Raw genomic sequence first — 12,641 nt, 5'->3', positions numbered from 1 at the left:
CCATACACCTTACATCCCAACGGGTCTCTTTCAATAACCTTCAAATCGTCAATATTGCCCCAACTGTTAGTACGCACCGACATATAAAGGCAACAGTAGTATACCGCTGTTCGAAATTCATAAATTGATTGAGTATAACCCAAATCCGAGTTACAAACTAAAACTGAGGGAAACACCTCAAATATAAGGGGAAAACTACGACACAACAGAAATACAACACTAAAAGAGGGATGAAAGATACCAGAGGGAAATTCAAACTCAAAACTCGAAAATAAACTGACAACGCAATGGCTACAAAGGAAAAACACAAACAGACTAAAATGTAAAACACACAGAAACGAACTATAATATACAATGGCAATTTTCTGACTTACTACAGGACATTTTAAGAAAAACTTGGTGGGTTGAACCTGGTTTTGTGGCTTGCCAAATCTCGCACTATTATGGCAATGTTAAATATAACACGCAAACATGTATTTGTCACTGAACGATTGGAAAACATCAATCAAGTAATTAATAAAAAAAATTGTATAATAAAAACAATAAATGAGGTTGTTAAATTTGGTATGCCTTTTTGTTCTTCCTTATTAAATATTTGTTTGTTTTTTATAGGGATTAAGATGACTACTGCAGATAGAAATTTTTAAAATTACACATCAGGAACTGATGAAGTAATATAAATTTTACTGTTCACCGCCACATGTTAAGATTAATATCGAGGCTATTTATATCAATTTACCGTTACAAAAAGAAGATTTGAAAAAGAAACCAGTCTTACTCTTGATCTTCTTTACACTATTGATAAATTTTGATTTAGACATACCTGTTATAATGCTATATCACATCTGTTTGTTCTATTTTTAAAGTCGCATAAACCGGTGTGACAATTTTGTTTCAAACCAGGAAGTTATTCGATAGAAAAACAATGCACACGTTAACGGAGAAAATATGGAAAGTTTCCGGAAACTATACTAAAAAATCATTTATATTGCTAGATGATATCCAAATAGTATTTTTTCCTATTTATATGTATAGGTAAACAAATAAATCTCGCTGATATTTACTTGTTTATTATTTCATTGCTGATTATTTTATAACTTAGCTGTTAGATTATAATACTAATGTTGATTTAATATATTGATGCTTACCAGAAAACAACCCTGGATTTCTGGTATTAACAAACAGGGACTCTTCACTGGTATGCTGGACTGGTGAGGTATATTGTTAACAGCAGAAAGTGCAATTTGTTGTTGAATAAAAATTAAAAAAAAAAAGATGACTACTGCACCCCTATTTCTGACCTTTTTACCCATTATGTCTGTTTGTTTTGTTCACTCATCGTTGTCATTATAATGAAACTAGATGCGGCTGTCATACAAGTGAGAGGTTAAGCTAGCTATACAACCATGCAATTGTGTTAATCCAAAGGCCGTGCCTGTCGTGTTTTTTGGAGAAGCGATCGGGTTACTAATTGTTATTCTTTTGATTACAATTTATGTATATTTCATTTCTGTCTACGTTTGGATAATTAAGTGCTAAACATGTAGTAATTGTATTATTACTTGTCTATTTTTTAGACAGTACATGTATGTTCTTTTGTTTTTTCATGGTCTTTCTTGATTGTTTTGTAATGCATTTGTATCCAAGATATAAAAAAAATATGTTTGAATAGAAGTAGGCTAGTGTAAAAAGTATCAAGATATCCAACATCTATAAATATGGTATTTTAAAGCATATTGAAATATTATATTCAGCTTTAAATCACATTTACACTACAAGTATATATTTCAAGACATCCAATGCACAAAACGATACTAATAGTGTGTTTTGGTTTAAAAACTTTATGAAGCATTGTCTACTTGAGAGGTTAATATTGAAAACGTGTGTATTCACTTATAATCTCTGTCGATTTATATAAGAAGGGAAACAATCTTTTTATGAAAACTGCGATGAATTAACATATCAAAATATAACCTGACGTCATTAAAAACTACGGAAATACTTTTCTAAATTGAAATAGCTAAGTGGTCAAAAGTAACTATCCTTTTCCGCTTTATATCTGAGTCTAGACTTGATCTTTTAAAATTAAAGTTATAAACTCATCAAAGTTAAATGGTTCTTTTATCTTTAATTGTTATTGTCTTCTAGGCCCGAGTCTTTTAATTCATTCTGTAATTGTTTTAGGTGCAAACTTTCCACAAATTTCATTTTCCTTTTGGTCAATAACCAAAGAGGCAACACAAAAGGATTAAAATGTAATTTGATTTAATACAAACACATTGATAATAAATGAAATAATACTTCACACAAGTTTTCAGCGTCCGAAGCACGTTTTTAATTTACTCTTATCGGGATGGATCATAGAACACATGTTATGAGAACATAGTTTGCATACAGGACAAATGACGACGAGCTTAGTGTGTTTCTAATTTCTAATTGCTGATTTTGACTAGATAATATACATTCACACATGTGACAACATTTATTCCTTTTAATATTGCTTTTTGTTTTATGTGAATTGGGCCTCAATAAAGGTTGCAGAATAGACAATAATGGACAAAATTTGCAGAATACAGTGCAGAAAAAAATACAAATGATATAAAGTAACATAAGGTAAAATGAGGAAAGGAACAGATAAAATGATGTGCCAAATTCAAACGAGTAACGAATAAAAGACAAAAACAAAACGCTTAATTCCCTCAAAATCCCAAAAAGGATCCTCGTTCTCCATTACATACGATCAGCCATCAATTTCACATCATATTTTTATCCAAAAAAAAATAAAATAAATAAAAAGTGGTTATGGTTTGTGATTGACCTTTTTTGATAATATTAAGAGCATATACAGTTAAGTGAATGAAATGAAAATGAGTTTAAATAAAAAGAAAGATTTGTGTGGTCAGGTTCTTGTGAATTTGTATATTTGAGTCACGCCTATAAATGGAAAAAGACGATCAAGGATTTAACTGGTAATTTTATCGAAGAATAAATTTATTTTTAGATACATGTATATGATGAAGATGGATTTTGTTTCGTTCTATATTTAGATTATCAAAAGCTTCCTCAATGTAACAATTGTCAACAAAAATTGATGTCACTTTCGGCAAGTTTGATTTGAATACTTGAACTTTGATGACCAATACTGTAAGTTAAAAGCATTTTTTTATTTGAGTTCTTAAAGAACTCTTTACTCGAGACATTCTTTTCTTTTTAAAATATGTGCAATGTTTTCTTTTGAATACGATCTAAACTTTCTTGGGATAACTGGGAAATGCATATGAAGACCATGTCAAACTACAAGTAAATTTCAAAGTTAATTTAAAATTATTTTTTACTTGATTTAGTTATGTTCCTGACAACTTGGTATATGTAGTATCACTTTTCCATCATTTTTGGCAATACGTTGATGTAAAGTTTTCTGTTCTTTCTATTATTATTATTGTTTTATTTGGTTGTTATCTCATTCGCTTGTATACTTTATGAATTATGAATCTAGTTATATCCAGGATTTGTAAAGATATGATTTGTGAGCATAATAAAATATCATCTTCAGTTTTATATCACATTTACAGTAGATTATACGAGACATCAAAGGGACCAAATGATATTGAAAATGGTTTTTAAAACGACATTAAGTATTGTCAACTAGAAAGTCTAATGATGATTATAATTGACTTATTCACTTATGATACTTTCTATTTCTTCCCTTTTTTACAATGAGAAGGAGAAACATACTACTTATATGAACTGCGATGAAATAAACAATTAACATATACACGTTAGTCAAAATTACGGAAGTACTAATCTGAATAGAAGTTGCTTAGATTTATGTATTCTCCTTATTCGCTATCAATCTAAGTCTAGACATGACTTTTCCAATTTAACTTACCAGTCGTTAAAGTTCAATCACAAAAATACTAAACTCCGAGGAAAATTTAAAACGGAAATTCCCTAATCAAAAGGCAAAATCAAAGATAAAACACATCAACTGTCATATTTCTGATACATGCAAAATGGTAAATTGAACCTGGTTTTATTGCTCTAATCTTTTCACTTGTATGACAGTCACTTCAAATTCAAATTAAAGTTCAATTGATTTTTTGTTTGGATTTTTTTGGTCAACATAATTCAAATACAGTGTAAAGATTAATAGTACAAAAAACACACTGTCTTTTTTAGTATGGCAACATATGAATATTATTCCTAAGAAAATAATAGAGATGCAACATTGTTTACAACTGTCAGAGAAGTAAAAGATAAGTTGTTGATAAAGGTAGGTCACATCCGCCTTTAAGTTAAACAAAAGCTATGTTCAAGATCAAGAAGACTTGTTGATCAGATTAAATTATCAACTATTCTTTGTGTGTCTTGGATTTATTAATCAATAATATAGTATAGTCTCTGTGGTACAGTGGTATTTAACAATAACTATGAATGCATATTAAGGTTAAAAAACACTAATCTTAATGTACAATCTTTTAGAATAGAACTTATAAAGCGTTTATCTTTTCTAAATACTATTTGGCAATGGAATAAAATAAAATCTTAATATTCCCTACGAAAGAGATCCAATACTTTCAAAGTTCCATGACCCCGATTGTTGTCGAATGTTAGGCTGTCCAACTGAAGATAGCGTTAAGTTAGGGTTAGGGTTAGGGTTAGAGTTAAAAGTTAGGGTTAGGGTTAAGGGTTAGGGTTAAGGTTAGGGTTAGAGTTAGGGTAAGAGTTAGGGTTAGGGTTAGAGTTAGGGTCAGGGTTAAGGTTTAGGGTTAGGGTTAGGGTTAGGGTTAGGTTAGGGTTAGGATTAGGTTAGGGTTAGGATTAAGTTAGGGTTAGGATTAGGTTAGGGTTAGGATTAGGTTAGGGTAAGGATTAGGTTAGGGTTAGGATTAGGCTAGGGTTAGGATTAGGTTAGGGTTAGGTTAGGGCTATGATTAAGGTTAGGGTTGAGTATAGGTTAAGGTGAGGGTAGGGCTAGGGTTAAGGTTAGGTTTAGGGTAGGGTTAGGGTTGGGTTAGGGTTAAGGTTAATGACTTATTACTTATTGTATGTTGGAGATAACTACAAGTATGTAAATTGTGATGAATTGTGTTTGAGCTTTTATTATACGTGAAAGGTACATGTAATAGCATGTTCAAGCGAAACCATAATAAACTTAATAGACGTAATTTTGTTGAAGGGTTTTTGAGAGAATTTTTTTTTATAAAAAAGAAGCTGTGGTTTGCCAATGAGACAACTTTCCACAAGAGAGTGACAAAAATGACACATATATTAACTATACGTCACCGTATAGCCTTCAACAATAGGCAAAGTCTATATAAGGCATAGTCAGCTATAAAAGGCCCAGATATGACAATGTAAAACAATTTAAACGAGAAAACTAACGGCCTTATTTATGTAAAAAAAATGAATGAAAAACAAGTATGTAACACATAAACAAACGACAACCACTGAATTACAGGTACCTGCCTTGGGACAGGCACATACATAAAAAAATGTGGCGGTGTTAAACATGTGAGCGGGATCAAAACCTTCCCCTTTACCTGGGACAGTGGTATAACAGTACAACTTCAGAACGAACTATAAAATTTAATTGAAAAAGGCTTTACTCATCAGATGGACAAAAATAGAAATGAACGTGGTCGGGTACTTGTACATCCCGAAAACAAAAATAATTTAAAAAATCATGCATAAAAGACTAAACTATCAATCCGTACACATCCAACATCCAATGGATTTAGTGTAAAGACGTCATAAACAGTGGATTTAATGTAAAGACGTCATAAACAGTCATAGAAAAACATGACCATGTGCTATGCCAAAGTACAGGTATCGACAGATTGTAGATCCATGAATGTGTATATGTATATAACATACTAGTAATATTTAGTTTGCTTTTAATTTACTGATAATAAAATCAATATTTATGCCAATTAAAACAATATTCAATGATCTTATTACAGTGTTGAATTGGTAACATTTTAGAATAAGTATATTTAAAGGAGCGATAAGTCTACAAGAATCATTTTAAATTTCCGGGGACGGTTAACATCTTTTCCGTAAAAATGAGGATGTGTTATCCAGTTTGAATTAAGTTTTCTACAGGTACAACCAAATTTCAAAACCAAATCTTTATATCTGTGGACATATTTTAAGTTTTATGTAATTTATAATAACAAAATCCCTTGTTTAATAATTTACCAGTAATACATAGATTGCGTTCGTTAAAATCAAAAACGTCACAACAGACACGGGCAATTCGAACGAGCTGAGAAATATAAACACAGTAAGATGGTTCCAAAGGAACATCACCATCTAAAAATGGAAAATTAACAATAGTTTGCTTAAATTTTTTTCATGTATTATTTCCAAATTAAGAATATTCTTTTGGTGTAGACTATTAGATATGTAGTTGTGATTAGGTGTCACACCACCAATTATCTGTTCAACCAAATTTTGCAATTTTCACAGCTTTCTAAATATTTTACCTTACGTTTAACCTCATAGAAACTAGGTATATCCTGAATTGTACATGTGTCACCTTTCTGCATGCCAATTTTAAACATACATTCAAAATCATATAAGAAAGAAGAGAACTCCGAAAGGAGGTACCACTAAAAATAACCCATGGTTTTCTGGAAATCTTAAATTAGTATACCATGGAGCGCATTAACTCTCAATTCTAAATCCAAACATCTAGACAGGTAAAAGTTGGCTCGAAATGGTCTTAATATATTTCTCTTTCAACAAAAGTTTCATTTCTGCACATTTTCTGTTGGTTAGTTAAGGTGAACAATGACATCAAATGCACTATTTTTTGTCCGAGTCGGCCTACTTTCTCATACGTTCTAAATGTGAGGTAGTAATTGGTGGTATGACACCTTGTAACACAAACACATTGACCTGAACCATAATAAACTTAGTGCTGGTATATTATATTTAGCTGGTACATTTACTGTTTGTATTTTGTGAAGAGTGCAAAAACAACAACATGATTTTTTATTCGAAGAAATTATTATTTTTAGCTAGATGGGGGATTCCCCGATTGATTTTGTTTATGTATTTAAGTTTATCAAACGCTTCCTCATTCAAAAATTGTTAACATAAAAAAAATAATCAACATAAATCATTCGAAATATCGATTATTGCAGTTGTAATGTCAGCTTTTGTGTGTTGCTGGAGAAGACAGCGCCCAGCTTGCGGTCAGGGACGGACAAAAAATATAAAAGTAAGTTATTCAATCAAGGTTATCTGCAACACTGCTGCTAGAGAAACTATTATTATATAAACTTTTTAAATTACTATGGCGATTTCTGGTATTAGAACAGAAATGGTAAATTCAATATTGTGTCGAGTTCAAATATTAAAGAAACTTATGAAAGTTAAAAAATGAAAATAAGAATTGTAACTTTCTTGGATGTCTGATCATTTGGAGTAATTAGAAAATGAATGAGAAGGGTGTTTCAAACCAATTTCAAATCAAGGTTTATGCCCGGACATAACTCATAAAGAGGTCATTCTGTCAAATACTGGACGATTGAAATGTTCATACTTCTTTTGACAATTTTAAGTATCATTTTGTGTATGTGATGAAGTTTTTTTTATTAATTTTTTAGACCGTTGATTTTTATGTTTGAAATGTTTTACACTTGTCATGTTGCAACTTGTTGTTCGGTGTGAGCCATGGTTTCATGCTGAAAGCCGTACGTTGACCTATCGATGCTTACTTTTTGTACATTGTGACTTGGATGGAGAGTTGTCCCTTTGGCACACATACCACATCTTCTTAATTATAAATATTTTTTCTTAGAATGACTAACATTCTTTGGTTTTCTATGTTGTGTTTTGTGTACTGTCTTTTTGTCTTTTTGTCTTTTTCGATCTTGGTGTTTTTACTTTTTTTTTTACTCATGTGTTATGTCAATATTGTATCATTCGTCTCTCTTCTACAAAAATTAATGCAGTGGAAAATTTCAATATTCAGTTTCGTGAAAAAATGTAAGAAAGAAAAGTCTTGACTTTAAGATTTTTTTTTCTCTTTAATATTACTATTTTTAAACATATCAAAGAACTTTTCTTTATATTTTTGTTAAGTGGATCGGTATTTTAATTCAAGTTAAAAGTCAATTCGATTACTCATCTAGAGTATGACAAACTATATATGAACCTTAATTCATAATAAAGAACACATTTTAAGTGAAATGGTGTCTGTCAAAATATTAGGAAACTATAAAGGTTTCAAATTACAATAATCGAAAGTGCAAGTATGCAACATTTTACCGTTGTAAATATATGGAAAATTATCGATTTAATTGTTTTATTATCTGAACAGAAAGGAATCGTGTGGGTTTGAGCTCTAAATGATACACTACGATTAGATCAAGTTTTAAAGCAGAATTATATTAACATCTGGAAATAAAAAGGAAATATGGGTAAACGTCAATCAGAGACAGCTCTCGAAAAATAAAAGACAAAGGATAATATACAATCCCTTGTAACATCATAATTATCCTTTTGTTTGATGTAAATCTATTTCCGGTAGAAAACTTGATATCGTCTTTTACAATGAAACTAAATTTATCAATGGGTGATTTAGTCCTTTGAAAGGATTTTGTTATTAAAATTAATAAACAAACAAATTATGACATGTAACGATGTGCAATTTTATCTCTATTACCAATGGTGATAACTAATAGTCTTTAGTCCTGAGAAAAGATAAAGTTTTCTGGATTTTTGTTGTTAAAATAACAAATTTGTTTTGTGCTTTTATATCTATCATTGTTACTTACCTAAGTTTGCTTATATGACAATAACAATTAAACATAAGGTGCTTAGTAACTTTGATAAAAGGTATGAGATCTGCTGTTTAAATCTAAAAATATACATCTACACATATATTTTCATTTGTTTTGAGTTGAAAATATATGGAATTGTATGTTTTAAGTGCATTTATGTAACCATGATGTAACAATCAGGTCCGCCATGGATATACAATTATCAATTAAAATGGTGAAGATTTCTCAGCCGCACTAAAGACAAGGTATTGTACTTCACAGTGTCTTATTTAAGTACAAGAGTCAAAATTTTGTAAATGTTTCATAAAGGCACATTAAAGAGGGGCGAAATATACCAGAGTGACAACCAAACTCATAAATTGAAAATAAACTGACAACGCCATGGTTGAAAATGAAAAAGACAAACAGACAAATAGTTGTACACATGACAAAACATAGAAAACTAATGACTTAGCAGCACGAACACCACCAAAAACTGATCTCAGGGTGCTCCGGATTTTAAGAATAGTATCGATGTCTTTTAATTACAGAGGTGTCCATTGGAAAAGAAATTAGGCAACGAGAATGAAGTAAAGCTCGTAAATTTAGAAAATCCTGAAGGCTCAGATGGTCATAAGAGGATGCTTAATGGTTATGTAAAAGATCCAACTATCCATGGCAAAGTGAGTTTAATGTTAGTGTTACACGACTATTCAATTTGTGAAATTGTAACGCTGATGATAATCATACAAACACCTAAAGTTTGATTACGTCAGTAAGCATATCGATTACAAGTAAATTCAAATTTACAATCGCTCATTTTATTTTTAGACAAGAGTAAACGTTAAACTGTTTTATTTGAAATATATGTGCTAATAAATATTGTCTTGTTTCCATAATTCACCGACAGAATGAATTTTGATATTATGACAAAAATATCTTAAAAGTGTTAACATATTTTCCGCGTTGATTAAAAAAGGAGCAAATATTATATTTACAAAATATAAAGCTCTTTTTATACATCACAGTACTAGTGTTCCATATATTATTCTTTGTCATGTTTCAAATTCTCGAAATTTGGTTTATTATATCATCAAACACTACATTGACAAGCACACACATCTGGTCATTATATTGTTACAGCAACTTTTAATATAAAAAGACAACCATATTTACACAAAGAATAATTATACGTTACAACAATTTTGGTATTCTTGATTTTAGTACTGAAAGTTGCAGTTTTTTTGTTGTTTTTTTTTTGTACGTATTCGCAGTCACTGTCATTCGAACAAATGTATACTACTGTTGCCTTTAATAATAGAGTTAGTTTATACGTATGAAATGTATTTCCATATTGCCAAATCAAACTAATTTTTCAAATCATTGTAATAGACTGTAGAAAAAATTCAGGTAACATGTAACTGTGAATATCGCTATTTTATAAAAACAAATACTGATTGTTAGATCGTTTTCTTTAGAACTGAAAATTAGAATTGTCCTTGCGGAGAATGTGTCATTATGGTATAAACAAAACATGCAAACTAATTGTATTGAATAACAATCGAATTAACCCATGTGGAAACATCTTAACTATGTTCACGGAAATAGTGCAGAATATTTACAAATGAAATACGTAAATACATAAAACGAAATATGGCAGTTAACATATGAAATTTACATCTAAATTGTATGATCATAACTGAAAGAGTTTGACGTCGCGCCTTGTTTTAAATGTAATAAAATATACACATTCCAGTTTATTTCTCAAAGTTAACAATCTCATGTTACGTTTCGACACATTTTGTGACAATGTTTTGCCAGAGTGTTTTATAAAAAAAACCTGTCCAAATAGACTCATTTCCTTACTAAATATTGAATTGTCATGTTTATTTTGTACAATTAATTTTAAGAGAAGGGAAGGCATCGACAGGGAAGCATATGACTACGCAGAATTAAGAATCGTACCAAGAAAGGCATATATACAAAAGAAGAGCAACGAAGACGAAGACGATGAAGATGGTGATGGTTATCAAGTCTACACCGGTCCAGTTTCAGCAGAAACTGAAAAGAAGATAGAAGATATTTATGTAAATCAGACATTAACAACGGAGTATTGTAAGCATGATGAAATGTCTCAACGGAGATTATCAGATCACCAAACGACTGAAAATTCACAGGAAAGTCAGTCAACATCAGGAGATTTAAACTTTTATGAAAATTTAGAAAGTCAGGACAACTTCTATGTAAATAAGTCAAAAGGGATAAAGTATTCGGACTACGAAAATGTGAATATAAAAGAAACTGATATCGGGAAAATGGTGACTGTTCTTTCTAAAAATTTAAAGGTTACAAACGTAAATGAACTCATAGCTGGAAACACAAGTACAATCAATATAGATCATGTTGAGAACATGATCATTAATAATACAACAACTATACAGTTTGTAGCTGCGAAAATCGAAAAGCCGACGAAAGAAAGCGATAAAAAATCATTCACCTGGCCATGGTAATGATGAAAAACTCAATGCAACGTTTATTTGTTTAATTTGTTATGTTATATTTCATTTTTCATCTTCCAAGGCAATGTCTATATTTATATATAATACTTTTAGTTTAAACATATTCATTTTTACCAAATATTTTGTTTTCATTCTTTGCCCTTTGGTTTCTTTCGTCCCTCTTTTATTGCAACTTATAGTAATCCCTTTAAACTTTGCGGGTCCGAGTGCTCCCTTGTAGCTGCATTCGCCTGCACTTTTAAAAAAAATCTCAAAGGGTTCTTTTACATGCAAGAGATATGGCTTTCTCTTAACATTGGTCGGCCATTTATCGTACCCTTCCGACGGACTATCGTTGTTTCTCAAGACCAGATTCGCAATTGGTTTCAAGGGAGAGTCGAAAATTCAGTTCCTGAAATTTTCTCACCAAAACGGGGATGGAACCAGGCACCTTTGTGTTAGTAGTTCAATTTGCTTAGCACTACACTAAGGCTCTCTTAGTACTTTTAAACGTGAATAGTGACCATAATCATCTGCATCTGTCGAAGAAATCAGTACTGATCCCCATTACGTTAGTTTATCAAGAATGAAAACAAAAAAGAAATATTAGAAAGAAAAGTAAAACGTGATAAATATCCCGGTTTCCATTTATTGTTGACACCAACATATAATCAGAAGACAAAAAATTTGGGAATACACGCATAATACAGGCAATTAACTTCCCATTTATTAGACCACGAAATTTAAGTTTTAAACTCGTAAATTAAACCTTTGAAAACAGAAATACAAACAAAAAATATGAAAAAGGTATTCTACTTAAATATGTATTCCTTAGAATGGAATTGCGTCAAATCAAAGGTTTGTTAAATAAAGTTCTGTGACCTTTACGCTAAAAAAATGTCATGGTATGTTATTTGTGTTACTACGTTTTTTTGATTGAGTTACGCCTTCCAATCGAAATTTTATAGTACGTCTTTCTATGTTGGGATGTTATACTATTGTTTCAGCAAAGGGAGAATGTTTGGTAAGGTTAAAACGTTTAATCCCGCTGCAATTGTTTGCACCCGTCATGCATCTGATGTACAATGGTTGCAAAACACAAATTCCTTTGGTGATTTCCCGTGTTTAAATTTTTAAATCGCCATAATAAGATCTCTCATTTTTGCCGATCAAAATTTTTTCTAAATGTTAAATCATGAATAAATTTCCGAGTTGACAATAATGATACAAATAAGAAAGCATTCATTAAAGTCCATTTAGTGAACTTATTTATTTAAAATTCTGTAAATGTTGGTGTAAAGAAATCATTTGAAATTATATATAAAGTCATTTATTTGTGTTCATTTGAAGTTTCATTGTCATATTCATA

The 12,641-nt window shown here is 30.7% G+C and overlaps 1 protein-coding gene across 1 annotated transcript; it reads left to right on the top strand.

The window, feature by feature from the left end:
• Positions 1-3,030: 3,030 nt before the first annotated feature.
• On the top strand, positions 3,031-11,354 carry LOC139497970 (uncharacterized). Its single transcript, XM_071286226.1, has 4 exons — positions 3,031-3,144; positions 7,152-7,228; positions 9,326-9,457; positions 10,685-11,354. Exons 2-4 carry the CDS (start codon positions 7,157-7,159, stop codon positions 11,282-11,284), a joined length of 804 nt encoding a protein of 267 aa, XP_071142327.1. The 5' UTR covers positions 3,031-3,144; positions 7,152-7,156; the 3' UTR covers positions 11,285-11,354.
• Positions 11,355-12,641: the final 1,287 nt, after the last annotated feature.

Source organism: Mytilus edulis, chromosome 12, assembly GCF_963676685.1.
Source record: "Mytilus edulis chromosome 12, xbMytEdul2.2, whole genome shotgun sequence".
Lineage (NCBI taxonomy): Eukaryota > Metazoa > Mollusca > Bivalvia > Mytilida > Mytilidae > Mytilus > Mytilus edulis.
The sequence above is the reverse complement of the archived record's forward strand: the minus strand, read 5'-3'. Positions and strand labels throughout refer to the sequence as shown.